The sequence below is a fragment of the Nilaparvata lugens genome, chromosome 4 (genome assembly GCF_014356525.2).
Source record: "Nilaparvata lugens isolate BPH chromosome 4, ASM1435652v1, whole genome shotgun sequence".
Classification (NCBI taxonomy): domain Eukaryota; kingdom Metazoa; phylum Arthropoda; class Insecta; order Hemiptera; family Delphacidae; genus Nilaparvata; species Nilaparvata lugens.
The window spans coordinates 79945467-79971576 of record NC_052507.1 but is presented as its reverse complement, the minus strand read 5'-3'; the positions used below and the strand labels follow the sequence as shown (position 1 = coordinate 79971576).

Here is a 26110-nt window from a genome sequence, read left to right as displayed (position 1 = left end):
TTCCACAATTTGAGAGGAGATCGATAGAAATTAACCAATTTTTCTTTCACTGGCATATATTCAAATTTGTTCTGTTGAGTCAAATCGTTCTCAATAACATCAAAATATTTCTCAGCACTTCCTTTCAAACAAAACCGCAAGTATAATAAATTATCCTTTTCATCCCAGCCGTTGGCCAAGGCAACCTTTTCAAAATAGTTGAAAAAATCATCAATGTCAAATTCTTCATCTTTTCCATAAAAAATTTCGGTAATAGTAACGGTCTAAGTTTTTCCATTGTTAATCTGTTCCAATCCAATTCTATTCAATAATAAATAATAAATTTCCAAATAATCTGGTTTCAATAATCATAAATTCTCCATATCTCAAAATCTCTTCAATCATAAATAAATTTATCCTATTCAATCATATCTTAATAATCATTAATTTCTCATCTCATCATAAATATCTAATTCTTTCTAATAAGAATTGATAATAAATCTTGCAATCTTACAAAATCTTCAATTGCCATAGCTTTTGCAATTCAAAATCTCAAAATCAATAATCGTAAAACTTCCAATATCGTGAATCTCAAAATCTGTTCAATTATAATTATCATTCTCCATCCGTTAAAATCCATTATTAGTAATCAATTATTGTTCCACAATATTCCAATTCAATAAATCCTCGAAATTCATCCTACTAACTGTTTCTAGAGCCCCGTAAGGTTTAAACTCAACTACTTGACCCATAATTTCACTGGAAAAAACATATATTCAATAATGTAAAATGCAACCACAAAAATTGAATCTTCACTGAGGTAACCGGAAAAGTCCAAATTTTAAAGCTGGATTAAAAACCCTTGAGCCTCCACCAAATATGTAAGCAGGTTGTGGCTACACCACATATGTAAGGGGAAAATACTATGATAACAAGAAAAGAACAGAATAACTAGAACTTTAATTAATGAATCTTTAACATATATACATTTGAACAAAACAAGATTAATTTGATTATAAAACAATATTTGATATGAATTAATGGGGAAAACACTCGCTTGCTGCTAATGATGATTCAATGTTTGTGGCTATGAAAATTTAAGAACAATGATTCAGTAGTCACCTACCTTTTTGAAATAGCTTCCCACTTTGGCATCCACTGGTATTTCGCGACTTTAGTATTTTAAAAGAACAAATATTAACTGAACCAATGAATAGGCTCAGAACCCGTCTCCCTTAACAATACAATTATTTTTATACTGCCCGATCTGTGACAAAATAACTGTACTATTAAACGAACCAAAATCTAGCCTTTTTCACTTGATCAGCCGGACTTAACTTCCAGTCCTATCGAACGAGCTCACACTGACCAAAAGTAAAATTTTGGGTATTAAATATAAACTCAGTCAATGCCAAACATGAAAGCCATTTCAAGTACATATTTTTATCTGTCGCACAAGCGGCACGTTTGTTATTAAAAACAAAAGAGAAGCTACGTTAATTTTGACAACAAATGAAATAAACAATCTTTCTGTCGATGACAATGATTGTTCAATGACAAAAACACTGTTCATTAAACTTTTTCAATTTAAAACTCTAAAATCCTGATCAATATGAGATAAATAATATGATTTATATATAATTATGTCCCATATGACCAGGTGACATATTAGACAGTTCAATTTATTATGATGAAGTCCCATTTATTTATACATTAAAATAACAACAATTACATCATTGTTTATGTAATTATGTATTCAATAGTTATAATTGTAAAGACTCCATTACAATATTATGTCCACTGTACAAAGCAGAATCAAAGCATAAATGACAGTTTTTAACCTTGTTCTGTCTCGACATCTGGAAGGTCACTGTTTTTTTTTGCTCTGAGTCGTAAAATTCCAGCATTTTAATTGTTGATATTAGAATGGTAAACAAACATTCGCCAAACATGAACCAAACTATATTTGAGGGTGGCCAGTGGCCACTAACGATAAGACAAGTGATTGAAATTTATGATGAAATTTTCCGGAATACAATTGATTAATTGATAGCATATATGATCGAATTGCTTCCTACACACATCTAGGTCTCTTTGTGGCACATGAGAAATGGTAGGCGAACGAAAACTGTACTTGTTTAGATTGATTGTGTAGATAAGTGTTTGATTTTGTTTTGTGCAGAGATTCGATCAGGGTGGTAAAAAGAAAAAGAAGATGGGGTCTGAGGGCGGGGGTGGAAACCAGCAGAACGGGCAGGTGGCGCGCAACTGGAACCGCGAGGACGCCGAGAAGGCGTTGGCCGTCGAACTGGAGTACCAGAAGACGCAGGCAGACAAGTCGCTCATCCTCAGCTTCCCCGATCCCGACCTATCGCGCGACATCGTGCTCAAGTACAATGTCGCCATCGAATCGGTCTACTTTCAATCGCCCAGTAGTCCTAGGTAAGCTACAATATAGGCAAAACTAGCTACTATAGTTGACTGCACGAAAATAGTTCGATGATGATTGGAACAGATGAGTGCAACGTTGCTAAATAAGAGTTTTGTCAATGTGTGAACACTCCCAATGGTATCCATTCAAAGCAATGCTTAATTTGCCAGCCGCAACCTTTGTGTATTCACTGCCATTGCTCCTTTCCTTCTCCAAAGCTTGGAAACTTTTAGGTCCGGTTTCCGAGCTCGGGATTTAGCTAAGTTCTAGACTTTAAACAGCTGGAGTCAGAAAATTTACTTTCCATAACGGGGCGTAGTCGCAGTACTTATAACAGTAGTCGCAGCTTTTATTTTCTCATTTCTATAACTGGAAACGTTTTTCCTTGACGAAATTAAACGTTTCTTAATAATTCAAAATAGCTAAAACTTTACACTTTTTCTTTTTATTTTATTTTGTGTTTAATTTTCTAGTTTTTTGAAATTTAATTCAAAAGTGACTTTGACAATGACTACAACTACGCCCCGTTTTGGAAAGCCAATTTTCTGACTCCATCTGCTTAAAGTCTAGAACTTAGTCAAATGCCGAGCTCGGAAACCGGCCCTAAGAGATTTATCCCCGGTTCAAACCCGCTCATTACATGTAGTTTTTGAACAGTTCACTCCCGTGTTATCGGATGTGCACGTTAAACTGTCGGTCACGGCTAAAGTAAGGCTAAAGTCGTAAGTCCCATTGACGGCTTAAATGGTATATTCAGGCGAGGTGGAACTTCCGTCAGGAACATCCCACTAATAAAAGTGTTATTGTGCATTTTTTGTGCTCGCCTGGCCTGCAGCATTGCTTCTATAAACAACATGAAAGCTTCAGTGTTGAAAGTATTAAGTGAATGTCGCTTTATCACACTCACCTAGACCTATTGACCCGTTTGTGAATAACAGCCAATATGAATGTTTGGTCTACATTTATTCATTAAGTTAATTTTATTGATTGGGAATAGATGATAAAATTTGCAGTTTACTGGACGTGAATTGGTTATCAATGAACCTTTAGTGAAGTTCACGTTATAATGGCGGTGTCTGGTTGTCATTGGTGTTGATGTCCTCAACTGTGGTTGGACAAGGCGAATAGCGATGCCATTTTCTGGATTCGCAGCGTTTCCAGATAGTTTTTTGGCAGTGTGGAGGTGTGGATAGTTAGCGGAATGTTTAATCTCAATCATGAAAATTCATTATTATTTAATCATTGAAAAATAAGAGATCAACGTTGTCCACAGCTGATTATAGATGATAATTAATATTTTTGACCGAGCGAAGTGAGGTCTGAGATTCAAGTCGACGGTTTGGCATTCAATGTTTAAATGTTTATATATGTTGCGCATTTACGGCGAAACGCGTTGATAGATTCTCATGAAATTTGACAGGTATGTTCATTTTTAAATTGCGCGTCCTTTAGTGAGGTCTACGTTATAATGGAAATGGAGAATGATAAGAGAACGGCGTTGCCGATTCTCGGCCTTGCCACTGCTTTCTATATAGGATAGCTGATACCGTTATATATGATGTAATATTAACTTTTTATTCTCGTTTAAATGAACAATTAAATTCTATCATCAAGAAAAATATATTTTAATGGTTCAATAATAATTTCCATAATCAATAACTCAAATAGCCTGGCATTCTATTGTTTTCTAAACAGAATAAAGTTTTACTAGTTTTTTTCAGTAGTGAAGTTAATATGATTCGCCAAGTAGTCCTAGATGAGTTATTACTTATTAGTCCCATCACTTTTCAATTATTACCAATTTTATCAATTTCTTTTACCAGATATCAGTTGTTGCCCCTCTGTTAATCGGGGGAACTGGAGCAAACATTGAGTAGAGAAAAATGTAGATCTAAAAGGGAGAAGATTACGGTGAACAAGGATGAAAAGAAATATAAGGAAGAAGTGAAGAATACTTTTGTTTTGCTGTTTCGTTTTCGATTTATTATTTTTGTTTTTGAATAAGTTTTATCGAAAAAATCAAATTGACAGTGGAATCTGAAAAAGCGAGGCATTTCATTGTTTCCTAAACAGTTATCTGTTTATCGTTGCACATATATTTCTGACGAGATATTTACAATGTCTTTAAAGACTATAGATCGGTGAACTTTCCAATCGAAAAATAATAGTTTAAAACTTTCAACTAAAGGGAGTTTGGCAAACACTCTTCCAAACGTAGGTTTATGGTGTACGATTTAACATTAACGAAAAAATAATAATTTGAAGAACGATTTTCTTCTGGGAATGATCGACGAATAATATCAATTCCCGACTCGAGGCAAGCTATTACAAAGCGAGACTGAACTGAAAGAAACAGCCTACCGGCTAGTGAGCGCGACGCACTCAAGTGAAGAAATACGAACTGAACGAGGAGCGCGCGTCCATTCAAAAACGAAAAATGAAAACTAGAGCTGGCTCCAACATCCCCCCCCCCGGCTGAAAAGCTATTTTCAGACAAGGCTAGAGAACAAAGAAACGAAAAAACAATGAATAAACGACGAAAGAAATAAAAATAAAACAAAACGAGAATAAAACAAAAAAATGCAAAAGGAAAATTATTATTGAGTAGGCAACGGATACAACTTTGTAGCCGGCCTTTTGAAGCGACCATTGGCGCACCGCACCATAGCCACTCGAACGACACCGTCAGCACCGGGAAATACTTCCTCAATCACCCCCAGAGGCCATTTCAACGGTGCGACATTTGGTTGATCCACTAGGACGATTGTACCAACCGTGAGAGGGGTGGAATCCTTACACCATTTCACACGGGTTTGTAATTCATGTAAGTATTCTTTGCGCCAACGACTCCAGAAAGACTGAACCATTTGATTGACTAATTCAAACCGATCCAAGCGATTCATTGGACGATCTTCCACATTTAACATAGGAAGGTACTTAAGAGGTGTCAAGTGAGAAAATGAGCCGGTGTGAGGGCGAGGGGTTCACTCGGATCCACGCTCATTTGACATAACGGGCGTGAGTTAAGTACAGCCTCAATTTGAACTAAGACAGTGTTCAATTCTCGTAAGTCAACAACTGGTTACCAATAACTCGAAACAGGTGTGACTTTACTGATTTATATTCGCCTCCCAAAGACCGCCGAAGTGAGGTGAACCTGGTGGGATGAAATTCCACTCAATGCTATGATCAGCAAGTTCATTCTGGAGCAGGTTTGATATTCCTTGGAGTTCAGCATCCGTGACAATTTTATTAGCTCATCATAGGCGCCGACGAAGTTGGTACCATTATCGGAATACATGACCTTACAAGGACCTCGTCGAGCAAGGAAACGGCGAAAAGCTGATAAGAACATTTGGGTCGATAAGTCCGAAACTAATTCAATGTGAACGGCTTTAGTTGCCATACAGACAAAAAGACAAATGTACGATTTAAATATGAAAGGATTCCGACGCCTGGCCATGGTGATTCGAATGGGTCCACCATAATCAACTCCACATTGGACGAATGGTTTATCGTTGATAGGACAGTCTTGAATTTTCGTAACTCGATTAGCGACGAAAGATTGCCATCTAGATGGACAGCCCCTGATCCAATGTAAGACAACAGTTGAATCCGATAATGCAACAACGCGAGTCACGTGACAACGAAGGCTCAAAACAGAGACAACAACCTGTATTAATTCAGCGAGCAAGAGCGCCGCGCATAATTCAAGCCTAGGTATGGATAAAGTCTTAGATGGCGCGACTTTTGATTTAGCGCACAACAATGTGATAGTTGCAGGTTGCATATCCATTTGAGATTTTATGTAGATCACACCACCATAACCTAGAGTCGATGCATCACAGAAACCAATGACAGTAATTTTCGAATCATTCATCACTCCTAAATGACGTGGTATGAAGAGATTGGACAATAAAGGGAACTCCTTCTGACATGTCTCCCATTGAAGCGCAATAGAGGGAGGTACTGAATCGTCCCAATCAAGACCAGCATTCCATAATTGTTTAATTAAACATTTAAGAAACAAAGTTAGGGGTGTCAAAGAGTCCCAAAGGATCGAAAATGCGTGCTACTACCGATAAAATGTGACGTTTGGTAGGAACAGACTGATTAGGATTCACTGAAAAACAAAACGAATCACTACCAGGTTGCCATTTCAAACCTAGGACAGCCAACAAATTTCCCATCTCGAAATCTTTAGACAAGGTCGATTTTTCATCTTCCGAGAAATCATTCATCAATTCAGGTGAATTGGAACTCCATTTAGTAAGTTCGAATCCGCCTCTCTCGAACAATTCTTTAGCCTGACTACAAAGACGATTTGCTTCACCTAATGAAGACACACTTGTCACCAAATCATCCATAAACATGTCACTCGGAATACGAGCTTTAGCATCAGGGAAATTTTCACCTTCTTCTTGAACAAGTTGATGGACAGTTCTGAGAGCTAGAAACGGTGACTCACTCAGACCAAATACGACAGTTTTTAATTCAAAAATTGTATGGGATCATTGGACGAAAATCTCCATAACAAACGCTGAAATTTGCGACACGATTCATCGACAAGAATCTGTCTATACATCTGCTTTATATCAGCAGTTACAGCGATAGAAAATAACCGAAAATTGACTAACAGAACGAAAATATCCGTTTGCAACTTGGGGCCGATATGAAGTATATCATTCAATGATATTCCAGTAGTAGTTTTCGCGCCTGCGTCAAAGACAATACGCAAAGGCGTTGATTGACTCTGAGTTTTGATTACAGCATGATGAGGTGTAAAATAACCACTTTTATCACTCTGATTTTTTATCAATTCCATGTGTCCTTGTTTGAGATAATCCAAGAGGACATCGTGATACACTAAACGCATGTTTGGATCACGTGCCAGTCGTTTCTCCAAACTGATGAGTCGACGTTCTGACATAGCATAAGAATCACCAAGACAATCAGGGGATTTTGAAAACGATAATGAGACAACGAATCTACCCGAATTTTCACGACGAACGGACGATGCAAAATCCTTCTCGCATTCCAACTCATCAGCAGTGAGTTGTTTTCCTACATCTGGAACGCTTTCCACTTCCCAAAATTTTCGAACTAACTTATCCAACGGTGATGTTAGACAAGTCATCAAACACGTTGAATTTTCTGAAGATTGAGTTAAAATAGGGGCTCTACCCATCAAAATATAACCGAAAACACTTTCCAAGGCCATCAAATAATTCGAATCAATTTCCACACGACCATTTCGGAAAATATGGGGCACTAATTCAGCTCCTATAATAGCGTCAATTTCGCTGGGAATGTGATAACTTTCATCAGCAAGTCGAAGACCAAACAAATTGATAATTTAGAATTATCAATTTTACTAGTGGAAGCTGTTCCATGATTTTTTCGACAACTAATGGTTCAATGGAAAATTTAACACTAGAATCGAGTCGAGATTGAAGCATGACAAAAGTACGACCAAAAACTGATTGCGAATTTCCGCCAAAACCATTCACAATTAATTGGAAAGGAGAAATCGATAGTTGCAATTTACGACAAAGTTTACGAGTAATGAAATGACTTTGACTAGCTGAATCAACTAAAACTCTTATTTTGTGCAATCTACCTCTCTTATCAGGTACCTCGACTTGAGCAGTTGATAGTAGAACACTATACGGTGCCGACTTCGAATCGATAGAACAACAGGTAATAGTATTATTTTCTACCTTTTTCGCATCCGAATTTGATGACGAATTTGAAGCATTTCCGAAATGTAAAAGCGAATTATGCTTCTGACTACATTCCTCGCAGTTGGAAGAAGTACAATCTTTACTACGATGGGCTGGCGAGAAACATTTCAAACAGCAACCTTCTCCTTAACAAAACGAAAACGGTCCCAAGGTGATAACTGACGAAAAAGACGACAATTGATCAATTTATGATTTGTCATCGAACATTTCAGACATTCTGATATTTTTACCGGTGATTTGGTCACTTGCGAATTCGATTGAACAACCAACACTTTGGATTTTGGTATTGGTTTCACTACTGGCTTGCATTGTTTAGACGATTCGTCATGCGGTAACGATTTAATCTGCCTTTCGATGAATGAAACAAAATCAGTATATGTGGGATCATCCTTAGTATGAACTGAAGCTTCAAATGCCTTTCGAGAAACAGGATCTAAAATTTTCAACGCTTGGAACAGAAATATTGCATCAGATACATCTTCACCTCGTAGGCGTTTTAAAGCAGTAATTGAACCACAGAACTGATCGACTATAGAAACTAAACCTGCACGAGACTCAGATTTTAGACAATTGAATTCGAAAATTTGTTTCAAGTACACATTTGAGAGTGAGCGGGGGTCATTGAACCGCTTAATTAATGCATCCAAATAATTTCATAATTATTAGCAATAGGTGGTAGATGACGTGAAATATTAGCCGCTTCTCCAGATAGTTTGGACACCAGATATTGGACCTTTTGTTGATTTGGAATCGATTTGTTGTCATGAATCATGCATTTAAACATTTCGTAGAATACCGCCCATTTTGATTGATCTCCGTCGAACACAGGAATTTCAATTTTCGGTAAAATATTAGACGAATCCTTATTGGAAGATACAGGTTGAGCCGGGGTAGAAACACTAGGTACAACCTGACTGCGTTTTTTCAATTCACTAGCAATTGCTTCCATATGTTCGAACATTTCCATATGTGAACTACTAAATTTGGGTACAAATTCCGGGTCTTTTTCCATTCAAGCTCCTGTATTTCCATTTCAACAGCTTCATAATCCTGAACAGTTTTAAGAGTGGAACTATAGAGAATTAGAATTGTTTAGCACTAGCTTCTTCTTTTAAAGCCTTTTTCGACAAATCGAAAGTACGTTGAATACGATAGAAATATTGCTCAAGTTTAGCTCGTTTGAGCTTTAACTTCTTTTCACTCATGATTGGATATTGGAAAGGTCTTAATGATTTCATTTACTAATTTTCGAATAAAATACGAATGCAACAATGAACGATTTTCATTGATGATTCAAGCAAGCAAAATGATAATATTAGTACAAATGAACAGAGAAAGCTCAATAGACGAAGCAAGCTAAGCGATAACGTTATCAGCATTGCAAAGTAACGGTTCCGATCGGACAATCGAGATAAGAGTGAACCAACCTGATCGGCTCAATTCATAATGTACAAACAGGTTTGAACCCTAGCATGCACAAACGATTTACAATAAAATTGGATAAGTGCTTGCCAAATATTTGAATAAAAAATAGCCAATAAAATTCGGCCTGGATGACCAATGTAAACTCTAAGGTTCAACTTTACGAAATTATATTGATTTTAAATTGGTAATCAATAATTTTGATGTAAGTGGACTGTATTGAATAGAAAAGAAACAAGTGATATCTCTACAGAAACAAGTACATGCAATGAATATATAAAAGAACAACTCACCGAAAATCTGCAGAGTACCTAATGTAATATTTATATTATTGAGCTTACAACTCCCAGGTAAGGTATTCAGGTGTCCCCGAGGTAGGAGATGAATCAAGGATGGTGAAAAGGCAAGCTTAATTGTCATCTACTGTTGGTAAATTCGGCTTCCATCATATAACGTTGCACATATATTTCTGACGAGATATTTACAATGTCTTTAAAGACTATAGATCGGTGAACTTTCCAATCGAAAAATAATAGTTTAAAACTTTCAACTAAAGGGAGTTTGGCAAACACTCTTCCAAACGTAGGTTTATGGTGTACGATTTAACATTAACGAAAAAATAATAATTTGAAGAACGATTTTCTTCTGGGAATGATCGACGAATAATATCAATTCCCGACTCGAGGCAAGCTATTACAAAGCGAGACTGAACTGAAAGAAACAGCCTACCGGCTAGTGAGCGCGACGCACTCAAGTGAAAGAAATACGAACTGAACGAGGAGCGCGCGTCCAATTCAAAAACGAAAAATGAAAACTAGAGCTGGCTCCAACAATAAACAGAATAAATTTTATCGAAATTTTTTTAATGGAATGTGGAATCTAAACAATTAAGAAAATTCATTGTTTCCTAAACAGCGATCCTATATAAAATATATATTTCAATTCAAATTATATTATTCATTAATTTCTAAACAATACAGGCTCACTACTTTCTGTGTAGTGGTGAGTAGTGAGGTTAATAGCTTTACCTTATACTCTTACCTTATGCTCCTGAACTCTGAAGCAAATGCTCACGTATTTTAAAGATTTTCATCAGCTGATTCGCCTTTGTGGCCTTACTTTGTTTTTATAGCTCACGAAACGCTAAGAGCCTGTTCACATGACAGCGATTCACGATAGTGTTTGATTGATGTATGTTGTGTGGGATCTGTTGTTTTGAAATAGGAGGGATGGTAGATATTAGATTAAACTTTGAGGTGTCATATACTGCGTGATCGTTGCTCCCTTAATGCAGTTCAGTAATTTGTGACGAACAAGAAAAGTAAAGTACGCGCGGTTGACAAACCGAGCGATTGCCAGGTATAGGGAAACACATGGTGCCGTACACATGCATCGCTCGGTTTTAGTAGTCGCCGGCGAATCGCGGCGGTTGTAGTCTCAGACTACAACCGCTCGGTTGTCGGGCGGTTCGATATAAAATCTGGTGTGGCGCACTCACACAACTTTCCTTGCCGTTATGAAAATTGATCACCTGACGCTAGTGTTCACGCGTCTAAAAGATCTGAGACAGCTGATTACAGGACAATAACGCTGGAGAGATAGGAGGTCTGCTATCTCTTCATAGTGAATCTATATTATATAAAAGCGAAATGGCACTGACTCACTCACTCACTCACTCACTCACTCGCATAACTAAAAATCTACCGGACCAAAAACATTCAAATTTGGTAGGTATGTTCAGTTGGCCCTTTAGAGGCGCACTAAGAAATCTTTTGGCAATATTTTAACTCTAAGGGTTGTTTTTAAGGGTTTAAAGTTCGTCTTTTAGCATGTATATTCTTCTTCTCCCAATCTCTTAATTATAATTGAAATTTCCATATCATATGTTACTATAGAACTATAATCTAGATAGAGTACCTCTTCGAAACAGTTGTTAACTGGCAACTAAATTAATAATTTTTATGGTTGGCATTAAGTTGAGTTGACTTTGTTAGGTTGGCACCAAGTTGAAGATTTAAATGCATTTATCGCGGAAAAATTGATTGGGCACTGCTACTTCAATCCTGGGAATATTATATTACTAGCCGTCAGGCTCGCTTCGCTCGCCATATCCGTTTAGCCAGACGTTTAGTCTGGACCCCCGACTGGATTGTTCTAACATATGATAAAAATGCTCAAATGAAAAATGCAGGCGAGCGAAGCGAGCCTGCTGATCTCATTCCTGGATGATCCAGTCGGGGGTCCAGGGGGCGGAGCCCCCTGGCTAGACGGATATGGCGAGCGAAGCGAGCCTGACGGCTAGTCATTTAATAGAATCAACAGTTGCCAATAGTTTGCAATTGAATAATCACATTTTCTCGAATTTCGACCTTATTTTCAATTTTAGGTGAAAATGTTACTGAACATTAATTGTAGAGATTTTCATTTTCAATCTTTTCCACTCGAAATGTTATTTGTTAGAATTGAATCTGGAGCCTGATAATTGGGAATCTAAAATCAAACTTTGCATAGATGGGGCGAAGCTCCTGAAATTTTTACAGATATGGGACTAGTTGCAGTTGATAGAGCTTATCAATGACTATTTTAAGTATAAATTTAATCAAAATCGTTGGAGCCGTTTTCGAGAAAATCGCGAAAAAGCCTGTTTTTGACAACATTTTCTCCATTTTAGCCGCCATCTTGAATTGCATTTGATCGAAATTGTTCGTGTCGGATCCTTATAGTGTAAGGACCTTGAGTTCCAAATTTCAAGTTATTCCGTTAATTGGGAGATGAGATATCGTGTACACAGACGCACATACACACACACACACACACACACACACACACACACACACACACATACACACACATACACACATACAGACCAATACCCAAAAACCACTTTTTTGGACTCAGGGGACCTTGAAACGTATAGAAATTTAGAAATTGGGGTACCTTAATTTTTTTCGGAAAGCAATACTTTCCTTACCTATGGTAATAGGGCAAGGAAAGTAACTAGAGCAGGCATGAGAGCGTACACATGTCTTCAGTCAACCGAGCGGTTTTGATCAGAGCAGTAATATATATTTAAGAGTAATATAGTGATTAGGTACATAGATTAAGATATTAAGATTGAATACATAGATGTTGTACCTAGTAATTATTTATCATAACCGAGCGCAAACCGCTCGTGAATCGCTGTCATGTGAACATGCTCTAAATATGCAAGTAGGGGACACCGCTTGTGTTTACGTCGTCTGCTCTGTTTTCTATTTATGAATTGAGTTTTAGTTTAGTTGAGTTTGGAATTTTGAAATAATAGCGTGAAAAAATGTCATCTCTAAAACAATCTTTAGCATAATCTTATAATATCAATAGCCTTCTTATAATCGTCAATACTCTCATCTTCTTAAATGCCTATTTCCTATTTTGTGATGGCTATCTTTATATCTTTTGTATTTATTCTTTTGTAGGAATAATGGTGATATATATCATGGTTGAATCTAAAAAGAGTTTTAAAGTTCTCAGCTAATGGTTGTGATCGTATCTGGTATAGTTGGTATATTAGTGGAGCCATTTTACTATGAGCAAAAGGTGATAAGCTGCTCTAGACTAGACCTTTTTTGAAGAATTGTTTTTTTATAATAATAATAAAGCTTTATTGTCTCTTCAAAATAGATACATAATTTACATACACTATATTATTATCGACAATAAAGTTTAATAACAACCTGCAAAGGAGATCCTGAGTGCAGGTGTGAATCAATTGTAATTACATGATACAAAATAAAATCACAATAGTAATAAAGAAAAGAAAGAATACAAAACAAAAACAAAAATATTAAATCATATCCTCAACATCCTAAAATTTAGACATACACGAATGTATCTCAAACTCTTATTCATTAGATTAATTTAAAGTAGATGTTCCTGTCAATCCATTCCTGTATAATTCTATTTAAATTCCCAGTTATATTCCTGTTAACAAAATCTAGTGGTATTTTATTGATTAAATAATTGCAATAGTATTGAAGTTAATGTCTGCATATAGTAAGCTTTATGAGATGTATGTTAAATGTATTTGTACTGTTTGCCCGTATGTTATAGGGAGTTGTATGAATTTTAAACTGATTTCTATGTTTGTTTATGTAACGAATTACTCTTTTAATGTAGGTCTGTCTCAGAGTCGGGACATTTAGTTCGATGAAAATTTCTCTACTTGAATAAAGTCGTGATCTTCCAAGAGCTGCTCTTATAATGTGTTTTTGCAAAATAAAAACTTTTTTTAAATGTGTGTCAAAGGCGGCGCCCCAGACCTCTCTATTACATATTGAAATAATGAGTGGGCGTATGCATAATATACTTTCCTAATTATATCCAAATTTTTTATTTTTTGTATTTTGTAGAAGATGTGTATCACGTACTTTAGTTTTGAACATAAAACTTTTGAACATAAAACTAAGTTATGACAAAAAGTCTACTAATATTCCTAGGTATTTCATAGTTTGCACTCTTTCCAGTGATTTTATCTCTTGCTCTTCATTCATAGTATTGGTTTTATTGGTATTCATTTTAAATCCAGAGATATTGGTGGTTGCCGGTTATGTTGGGTGAGAAAGTGATATATTTGGTTTTATCGGTATTTAAGGTGAGAATGTGGTCCTGAAGCCATTTTTGCACTATTTTTAAACTGTTGTTTGCATTATTAAAGAGCTCCTCCCAGCTATTTCCACTAAAAACGAGCGTTGTATCATCTGCAAATGACAATGTAGTACAATTTCTGAGATTTAGCTTCAACAGATCGTTAACATAGATTAGGAACAATATTGGGGAAAAACCGAACCTTGAGGCAAACCAAAATGTGAAGTAGATTGGATATCCGTTTGACCATTTAAAGTTAAATATTGTTTCCTATCCGACAAGTAGCTTGAAAAAAGTTTGTTTACTGAGCCTCTAATTCCAGATTCATCCAGCTTATTTAAAAGTATATTATGTGGGATTGTATCGAAAGCCTTTGATAAATCCATGAAGACGGCTAGAGATTTTTTGTTTTCATTAAAATTGTCATATACAATTTTATTCAAATGAATGACCGCGTCGTTGGTTGACTTTTTAGCTTGAAACCCATATTGGTTATCACTGATTATATTCTCTTTTTCTAAAAAGCTCATCAATCTCAATTTTAAAATCTTTCTAGTATTTTGGATAAATTGCTTAAAAGGCTTATCGGTCTGTAATTTTCAGGTTTGCTGAGATCTCCAGATTTAGGTATAGGTATGATTTTTGCTTTTTTAAATCTCTTGGGAAAATATCCACTGCTCAGACATCTATTAAATATAAATTCCAAAGGTGCTGTAATAAAGTGTGATATTTGTTTTATAAATGCTCCAGTAAAATTATCAGCTCCAGGTGTTGCTTTATTTTCTAATTGATCAATATTTTGATCAAGATTCTGGTTGGTTTATTTATATAAGATTTAAAGCCATTAATATGTAAAGTACTCAAGTATTCGTTTGATAAATGGTTATTTGCGAGAATATTAAGATTTATATCACCTAATACAATTATAGTAGACATGTCTTTCATTTGATATAGACAGGCATCTAAGCTCGTAATAAATTCGTTAAGATTCAGAGCTGGAGATCGATAAATAGATATTATTATGTATTTAACGTTGTTTATTGAGCATGAAATGCAGATATAGTTTGCTTTTTCGATAACGATGTTTATTGATTCAGTTTTAACATTTTCATCAATAAATAAACATAGCCCATCGCATTTTGAGTATTTACTTTTTCTTTGTATTGCTTTATAGCCCTGCAAATTGTAGTTAAACTGTGTGTCTTCTGTAATCCATGTCTCAGACAGTGCAATAACATGGAATTTGATATTCACATTACCAATATAATGCACCAATTCGTCAAAATTCTTGTTTATGCTTCTTATATTCGTGTGGAAAATGTTCAACTCCCCATCATATTGACTCCGCTCTTGAGGTTCAGAGGTGAAAAAATCATCAACTTCAATAGTATTATAATAACCCACAAGTTCATCATCATGTAAATCTGGAATATGAATTGACATTAAGCTGAGAAAACAGTTGCGATGAGAAAAAAAACCGTGAAAACCTATTTACGAAAAGACGTTGAAGAAAATAATAAAAACTTATTAAGAAAAGGGAAGTAGTAGGATAAGAAAATTTGATCAGAAAAAATTTGAAGTAGAAGGTGAGAACTAAACGCCCCCACCAGCCCGCCAGATAATAAAATAAAAGATAGAAATTACTCGAAACGTTCATGCATTGATAAGATCCGATAGGAAATAGCTAGTTATCTAATCGCTCAAAATTTATAGTCTGCTGCACTTTCCAAGAAGAGAAGTGAAAGAGTATGCCAAACTTCAACCTACTAGGGTGAAATAAATAATTTATAAACAGAAATACAAAAAAACTACTACAATAAATTAACTCATCAAGAAAACTGAAAAGCTGACGAATAAACATCACTCTCCTCTTAAAACTGAAAGGTTGTCAAATGATATCTCGGATTTCATCCACCCTGTAATTGCAACACACTTCAAGACTCTAGGGAAGAAAAAATAATAAGAAAAAAAACTCTCTGTATCAATGTAGACAAAACACTCATAGTTGGAGGAAATCCTCATTATACACTAATTTGAATAATTAATAAAACTAATTCTAAGTGTTCACTCACTTAACCACTCCTCCACTTATCCTCTCAGTGATTACTAATTCATCAGTATAAATCAATTTTTGAAACTAATTCGACCGAATTGAATTACTGTAGTAAACTTGAATTAATGAAATAGACTTGGAAACAAAAATTTTGGTAAACTTTAAACACACCTTTCGCACTTCACACTGTAATCGAAAGAAAATATAGATAATATTGAAATTAAAATAATTTGAATCAAAAACAAGTTCTAAAGTTTCTAGATCGAATAATTTTAGATATTTAAAATAACGCTTGCTTCAAAATGGTCAAGAGAACTACAAATAATAATCAAATTAGTACTTTGTAAAAACCAATGTGAATGCGAAATGCGAGTAAGACTATGTAACAGCAAACAATTCATACAAAGCAAAAGTTTCTAATAACTTTTCATCACACTTTCCCTTCATATTTTTAACTCCATATTATTTCTTCGTCCGTGTAGTTTTTGTGTGAAACAAAGGAAAATCCTACTGAAGTGAGGGATTGTTCTGAGGTACCGGGTCAGTCTCTTTTATTCGATTATCATCGGTAGTCGCACATTTTACAAGTTTTTTGAGATCATCCTCACAAGCTATGATGTGAACCGCCGATTTATCCCGCATTCGCAACTTAATATTGCCAGCTCGATCAATCCATAGATATTTATAGCCAAAGTCCCTTTTATTTGCTTCAATAGTTGAGCAAATGCTCTAGTTTATTCAAACAATTTTGAATATAAGCTTTTACTTTTGAGCAAATGCTCAAACTATTTTTTTGATGAGCATGAGCAAAAGGTTTTGCTCACGTTTATATTCATAGAAAATGAAGCAAATGCTCCATATTTTAGAAGTATAAGCTAATGCTCAACTTTACTCATATGGCTCTATGTTTAATAAAATGAAGAGAGAATAAATAAGACTAATAAAAATAAAGAGAACTAGTTTCGGGTAATATACTGTCATGAATAGCTCGAAACTTTCTGCTTTATCGGTAGGTACCAGAAATTGTGTGAAAGTGAAACTAGTTTCTATCAATTTTCATTGTTTGAATGTCAAGTCTTTCAAATCAATAGGGACTCAATAGAATGCCTTAATTAGATTCCAGTCTCAAATTGATTGGACTACGTAAGTAACACCACACAGCTCCACAAATCAAGAGTGTTAAAGTTTTAGATGTCCGATGCTCAATTCCGCTTAATATTTTTGCTATCCATCACCAACAAATGGTTTCATAAATGGAATGCATTGCTTATCAAATTATCAGTTGAATCATGATTAATTTTAATAAGTAAATAATTATAAATTTTCTTGAATTCCAATGGTTTTTGGAATGAATAATTACAAGTATTGGGATACAATTCTATGTTATCTCTTTTCTGTATAGGGCTACTTTTATAGAAATAGAAAGAAAAATAAAAATCTTAGTACCTTTTTTGAAATATTTAATCACAATCATATTTAATCAGGGTACTAAGATTTTTATTTTTCTTTCTTAATTCTATGTTAATATTTATTATTGATTGATCCAATACTGACATTTCTTGGAATTGAAATTCGATAATTACTAACTACTAATGTAAGCTTATAATAAATATTCAAGGCCTAGTATTCCGTCATTTTTCTATACAATTCATTCATTACTTTTTGATTAGATAAATAGATCTTATTTGATCCATATACAGGGTGTTTCAGAAGTAGTGTCGAGAATTTTAGGGTATTGTACCTGGATGCTAGGAGACTACAAATGTCATATTGAAGTGTCCAAAACTCAGCGGTTATCCTTATAGCTGCCATTTTGTTTTTTTCACTTAAAAATTTTTATCTCAAGAACGAAATGTTGTATTGATCTGAAATTTGGCATGAATATTTATGCTATAAAGACTCAACTATAAAAATAAAAAAAAATTTTTTCGTTGAAATTTTTCAAAATGGCGGCCATTTTAATTTTTGATGGCGAATATCTCGAAAACCGTCCATTTTACAGAAAATTTACAAGAGAGACAAAAAGTTAGCAAATTTTTTCACGATTCCAATGATACCTAATTTATTAAGATTGGTCGAAGAATAACAGAGAAATTAATTTTTTTCGTACTGCATGCATGACCACTTTTCACCATTTAAAGATCAATATTAATTTTTTTTATAATTTCATGAAAACCGTTCTTATTACAGAAATATACAAGAATAACTTTCCTCCAAATTTTATTTACATTGAAAAATATTAATTTCACTCAAATCGGTTCACTGATACTAATGCAGCAATTGCTCAAAATGCCGTCCTTCAACTTGATTACACAGTCTGCACCTTTCAATCATGGACCGTCGAACTGCTATAAAAGCATTTTCATCATCTTGAATGGCACCTGCTGCAGCAACCACTCTTGCCACAAGGTCTTCTTCGTTTTCTACTGGCGTGCTGTAAACAAGGTCTTTCATATGGCCCCAGAAAAAAAAATCTAAAGGGTTGAGGTCAGGTGAACGTGCGGGCCACGGTACTGGTCCACCCCGCCCAATCCACCGCTGACGATAGGTCATGTTCAGAAAGTCCGTAACAACATTTCCGAAATGAGCAGGGGCACCATCATGTTGAAACCAAATATTATATCTGTTTGCAAGAGGCACATCTTCCAAAAGTTCTGGTAGTATGTCTTAAAAAAGTAATGTACGTGGGAGAATTCAGACGATTAGGAAGAATGTATGGTCCAATCACGCGATTACCTAAGATACCCGTCCAAACATTCAGCGAAAATCTATGCTGATAACCACGCACTTTGACCTCATGAGGATTGTCTAAGGCCCAGACGTGACTGTTGCGAGAGTTGAAGATTCCTTCTCTTGTAAAGCTGGACTCATTTCTAGAAAATTTGGTTGGATAATGTCTTGCTGAAGAAACCAACGGGCACAGTTTACTCTTGGCTCATAGTCGCGTTCAACCAATGAGTGAACTTTTTGAAAGCGGAAGGGGTGAAGTCTTTCCTTGTTTAGTACACGCCACACAGAAGAAGCACTTGAATTGATTTGCTTTGCAACTGCTCTCGTACTCGTTCTAGGATTGAAATCGAATTTCTGCAATACTTCCTCTTCAAAAGCAACATTTCGAACTGCTCGAGGCCTACCAGCAATTACCCTGTTCCGTTCAAATGAACCAACTTCTCTCAGCCGATTGTGAGTTCTTGTGAACACCTTGTCGGAAGGGAGACGGCGGTTTGGAAATGCAGCTGCATACATTCTTCTTGCTTCGGTCGCATTGCCAAGAGCTGCTCCATACATGAAGTGAATATCGGTGTACTCCAGCGAACTAAATTCCATTACAATAATTAAATATTTGTGTAGAAGCAACGTAAGAAAATATTGAAACTGGAAATTTAAGATAGAAATAAGACCTAGGAAACGTGAGACTAAGAAATAGGAAGCACTACATCTGGTTCTTTACTTTTAATGAAACAACAATACTTTTACAAGACAAACATTATCATCTGAAAACCATTGTAAAATCATCTGTTTGCCCATATGGAGCCATACCGAGTTTCAAAGCTTCATCTTAAATACATCTGGAATTAAAAAATAATATTGATCTTTAAATGGTGAAAAGTGGTCATGCATGCAGTACGAAAAAAATTAATTTCTCTGTTATTCTTCGACCAATCTTAATAAATTAGGTATCATTGGAATCGTGAAAAAATTTGCTAACTTTTTTGTCTCTTGTAAATTTTCTGTAAAATGGACGGTTTTCGAGATATTCGCCATCAAAATTTAAAATGGCCGCCATTTTGAAAAATTCAACGAAAAAAATTTTTTTTATTTTTTATAGTTGAGTCTTATAGCATAAATATTCATGCCAAATTTCAGATCAATACAACATTTCGTTCTTGAGATAAAATTTTTAAGTGAAAAAAACAAAATGGCAGCTATAAGGATAACCGCTGAGTTTTGGACACTTCAAATATGACATTTGTAGTCTCCTAGCATCCAGGTACAATACCCTAAAATTCTCGACACTACTTCTGAAACACCCTGTATATATATATATATATATATATATATATTAGTATATATATATATATATATATATAATATATATTATATATTCATTAAGATCACGTCAAAGATTAGAACACCTACTCACATAATAGAGTACAAGTCAATAAGTTAGTGAATGATTTGGGAAGCCAATAATTATTATGACTGTAAGGTTCGCGGCTGTAGACCTGATTCTACACCTAATTAATCTAAACAAATGGAGCAAAATATGTATAGATTGTAAAGAATGCTGTACCTTTTTAGATATTGAATTCTAATTTAATGTTTTCTGTTTAAACTAAAGAATGCTGTACCATAGAGAAACAATAATCGTAAGTAGATATCCCATGGTATAGGGAATTTATGTGGCAACTTTTACTGTTATCTCAAGCCGATAACTGTCGATTATTGTCAATTTTTACTGTTTTGTTGGGATGATAGTGTATGGACGGCACAATTTGAGAGACTACCAGCGTCACACAGCTGCATAGGAAAGAACTACGTGAACTATCGGCTTGGGATAACAGTAAAAGTTGCGACATAAACGCCCTATACCATGGGATATCTACTTATGCTATCGTTTCTCTATGGCTGTACCTTGTTAGATATTGAATTCTAATTTAATGTTTTCTGTTTAAACATGAAGAATGCTGTACCTTGTTAGTATTGAATTATAATGTTTAATGTTTTGTTGCAGGTTCTGTTTCATTCAACTGAAGGATGACAGTAATGTGGATGAAGTCATAAGCGAACTAAACAAAATAAAATTCGGCAACGGTCATGTGGTTGCTGAGCGAAAGGTCATCAAGAATGAAGAAATAGTCACACCGGAAGCTATCGACCCATACACGTAAGATTCCAATATGCACAGCTAACTTTTCCTTATCTTCTAACTAATCTTACCTTCTTAAATCCATTATAGTTATTAAGCCATATGAATAAAGTTGAGCATTTGCTTATATTTCTAAAATATGGAGCATTTGCTTAATTTTCTATGAATAAACGTGAGCAAAACCTTTTGCTCATGCTCATCAAAAAAATAGTTTGAGCATTTGCTCAAAAGTAAAAGCTTTTGCTTAAAATTGTATGAATAAACTAGAGCATTTGCTCACCTTTTGAAGCAAATGCTTCAAAAAAGGTGAGTCTAGTCTAGAGCAGCTTATCACCTTTTGCTCATAGTAAAATGGCTCCACTAATATACCAACTATACCAGATACGATCACAACCATTAGCTGAGAACTTTAAAACTCTTTTTAGATTCAACCATGATATATATCACCATTATTCCTACAAAAGAATAAATACAAAAGATATAAAGATAGCCATCACAAAATAGAAATAGGCATTTAAGAAGATGAGAGTGTAGACGATTATAGAAGCTATTGATATTATCAGAATATGCTGAAGATTATTATAGAGATGACATTTTTTCACACTATTATTTCAAAATTTTAAACTCAACTAACCTAAAACTCTATTCATAAAAATAGAAAACAGAGCAGACGACGCAAACAAAAGCGGTGCCCCCTACTTGCATATTTAGCGCTTCCGTGAGCTAAAAAACAAAGTAAGGCTACAAAAGCGAATCAGCTGATGAAAAATCTAGAAAATATGTGAACATTTGCTCCAGAGTTCAGGAGCATAAGGTAAGAGTATAAGGTAAAGCTCATTCATATAGAAATGAGCAAATGCTTTTGCTTCTACCTTTTGCTCATGAGCAAAACCTTATGCTCCATGCTCTTGCTCATGAGCATTTTCTCGGTTTTATTCATAAGGGCCATTGAATTTCAAACAAGAAGAAGTTTAATTATATTGTAACTTAAAGGCTAGGCGCACACCAGTTAGTCAAGACAAGACATGATCAGACACGTTTAGTCAAAATACTTCACATAGCTGCTTATGACGCAACTCACACTGATTAGTCATTGCAATTAGACATGTCTTCATAAGCCATGTCTTCATGTGAAGTATTGTGTCTGAGCATGTCTTGTCTTGTCTTGACTAACTGGTGTGCGCCCAGCCTAACTATGGTGGTGAACTGAGGTAGTTGATACTTTGTACTACTGATTGTCTACCAATTCAAAACCGTTGATAGGATAACAAACTTTATTAATAGATAGAACTCCGTAGTAAAAGAATATATCCCATGATATGGGTAGTATTATATTCCAAATTTCAAGATTTTTGTTACCGTAATTCAAGCCGACTACTGTCTATTATTATTGTTTTGGCTGGTCAAGAGTGTAAGAACGGCACAGTATGAAAGACTACCAGCGTCACACTGGTGTGAAATGAACTACTAGGACTATCGACTTGAGTTAACATTGAAATTTGGGATATACTCGTATGTTATTTTTTCTCTATGTCCGTAGTTAGTGAAAGTATTGAATCCATGCTATATGTGTTGTAGTAGAGGTGCAGATTGAATCTAAAACTAGTTTCTTTGCATTGTTTTATTATATAATAAGAAATATGACATAATAAGCGGCTGTGACAATTGCACGTTTTTTTTATTCATGATACAGTACATAATTACACTAGGCTGCTGCTGCTGCTGCATCAACATGGAGCAAACAGAAACTATCAAGTTTTATCCTTATCGGTTGAATGAAGATAAATACTGTTAATTGAGGACTATTAATCAAACTACGAAGATACCTACTCGAAACGGCACCACAAATGCATACTCGTACCGAATTTAACCAAAATATCATGTTTCGGGAAATAGAAACAAATGGAAAACTGGGAAAATGGAAGCGAATTCATTCATTAAATTGTAGCTCTTGTAATAAGTTATTTTGTTGGAGTTTTTAACTTGTTTGCTTTAATTATTGTTTGTTGTAGTTTGTTTTAAACATTGTTAATTGTTTTAAATGTTTCATTTAATTTAGTAATTGAATTTAAATCAATGAATGATTTATTTTCAGGTTATATGTCGGAAATCTACCATCAACACTGACCAGTGAGGTTTTCAAAGATCTCTTCCCGAACGCTCACAGAATCGATATCGGCTATGCCAGGATACTGAAATTCACCGGTAAGCATCATTTCTTCTATCTCAGAAGAAAATTAATATTTTCGAATAAAGTACAGTAATTGTTCATTTATTTATTTATCTATTTACAAAGGTAACTCTCCAAAAGTATTTTAAGACAAGGTGTTGACGAATGATACCGGTAATACTGTGCAAACGTTCCTATTGTGATGATTTCATGAATGGATCAATATAGAGATGATAAATATCTTAAATGAAACTTGAGAATATGTAGCTGATATAAAATGAAAGGGAATCTTGAATTACCTGTGGAATCTATAATTAAGGTCCTACTTAGTCATTAAGCTGTGTGATTAATTTGTGGCCTTCCTTACAGAGGTCATTGTAGGGAGAGATCAATTGTATCATGATGCCACTACCCTCAATTTGTGTATATCAGTGTTCGCGTATGTCAAGCAAAATTATAATATATATGTATGCAACAGGTTATGAATCACAATTTCAATACCAGAAGGAGAAATGATCTAGTGGTAAGGTCTGTAACTTTGAAAATTCACAATAGTATATTTCGCACCTAGGGCCGAAAATGAGATATTTCCGGCTCGAAATCGGTTTTTAAGTCCGAGGCCGTAGGCCGAGGACTAGAAAAGATTGAGAGCCGGAAATACATTTTTGCCCATGGTGCGAACGCTATTTTTCGCCACACCAAAAAAAACTTCCCAATATATAAGAAATTAAAAAATAAATAAAATTCAAACAGCCTATTTTGATAGTTTGAATCTTGGTTATGACAACTTTTACTGTCAATTAATTTCAATATTACTAATTAATAATTTACAATAATGACCATATTTTTATACTATTAATATCAGGCGCGAGCTTTGCGCCGGTGCAATATCATGGATAGATGGATGAATAGAATTTTCATTACTATTTTGAAATAATGTGATGAAAAAATTAATATAATTGCATATTTCACAGTTTTGTCTCAAAATATATCTAAAAAATTGATTGAAATTTAAATTACGGTAACTAATATAAAAAATAGGTAATAAAAGTCGAAATTCATCGACAAAAAAAAAGTCATTGACCGAGGATTCGAACCTAGATCATGTTTGTTATTCACTGAGCTTTGAGTTCTGACTGATGTATTACGCCTTTACGCTCTCGGCCATTCCGTACTGTTGAACGTTGGGGCCTGACTGATAACCCTTAGCATACACGTAATACTGTAATACTAGACTTCTAAAAAAGTTTACTTCACTCCTAAAAAGCGTACCGTACAACAGACTTTGGCTCATGCCTTATATTATTAAAATTAATATTATTATCTGTCTCACAATAAAATTTTCACTCTGAATTAAGTCAGATAACGTAGGCTATGTAGGCTACTGTAATAATAGAGTATAGCGCAAATTTGAAGCCGGTTTGCTGGCATTTTCACAACAAAATATTGCTCTGAAAATAGTTAAATCATAGAGAAAACATTCGAAGATTCAATCTTGAGTGGGCCTAATGTTTTCTCTATATGGTTTAATATTGAAGAAAATTATCTAAAAGTTTTAATAATGAATTACGGAAAAATTACTAGGAATTTTTCAGTCAAGGCTGAGTTCACCAGTAGGCTTACCTTAAACTTCAGATCTGTGCTGTATTTGCTTATTATTATTGTTGATTGTATTGCATTAAGAAGTGGAATTCGATAATAAAAAAGAAATAATTATTACTCTACCTCACTTTTAAATATTGATACAATTATTGTACTTTGAATTCAAATTCGATTCTTCACTTTTAAATACTTGCGATACGTACCTTTCTGACAATGGACAATGTAGCCAACATTATATTGTTCAGGCTATGGAGATATATCATCGTATTCTATTGTTTGATATCAAAAGCACAATAATAAATATTAAATTATGAAACAGTAATTTATAAAATATATTATTATAGACATAATACCGCGATTCACGATACATAATTATATAGATTATTACAGTCATTATGAGATTATCTCTCTATGATTTTTGTGAGATCGGACACGATCAGCTGTTATTCAAGGTCATTTTACAGCCCTAGGGCCGTAAAGTTTTACCGGCCTGGTCGGAAAACAATCACTTTCGGCCTCCATATGACGCACGTAAACTAGCTCATTACATCCAAGTGTGGCGAAAAAACATTATATTATAACTCTATCAAACTATTCAATGCTATATCTGGGAGAATTAGACATTTGCCACTATATTTATATTGAATGAAAAAGACTAAGAAATTGTCAAAAAACCACACATTTATTGATACTTAGAAAGACGGTTTCGGTTATTAAACCATTGTCAATCTCTGATAAACAGTTTAATAGAGATTGACAATGGTGTAATAACCGAAACCGGTATTTTTCATTCAATATGAATAATTACCACAATATCAACTTCTCAACTATTCAAAAAGGGCACTACATTCATTTTTGAAAACAATTGAAAACTTCCTGTTGTTTAATCCTTATTATGAGGTAAAATAATTTTATAAAAATGTTAATACTATGACAATTCAATGTAGTCCATTTTGATTTATATTTATTTACTGACTGTGTTTTTTACTATTTAATGTTTTGAATGTTGTTGAATTTTGACCATTGTAATGATCTCAAGAGCATTCTGCAATAAAATTATTCGATTTGATTTATTCTCCTATTATTTAAATATGTCTTGAATATACTTTATAGCCTAGATTTGTTTTCACTGGTTTATGTGACTTTTGTATTGCCTAAACTGACTGCTTTCAAAGATCTTGTACTCTGTAAAATTCCCTCCCTTCATTTATTGAAA

General features: G+C 34.6%; 1 protein-coding gene across 1 annotated transcript in view; it reads left to right on the top strand.

Annotated features, from left to right (window-relative positions):
- Positions 1–26110, top strand: part of LOC120351110 — a 60151-nt gene that overhangs the window by 16881 nt on the left and 17160 nt on the right. The window contains exons 4-6 of the mRNA XM_039427119.1: positions 2162–2421; positions 20988–21140; positions 23218–23331. Of these exons, the coding sequence (XP_039283053.1) occupies positions 2162–2421; positions 20988–21140; positions 23218–23331 (527 nt within the window). The remainder of the gene's footprint in view (positions 1–2161; positions 2422–20987; positions 21141–23217; positions 23332–26110) is intronic.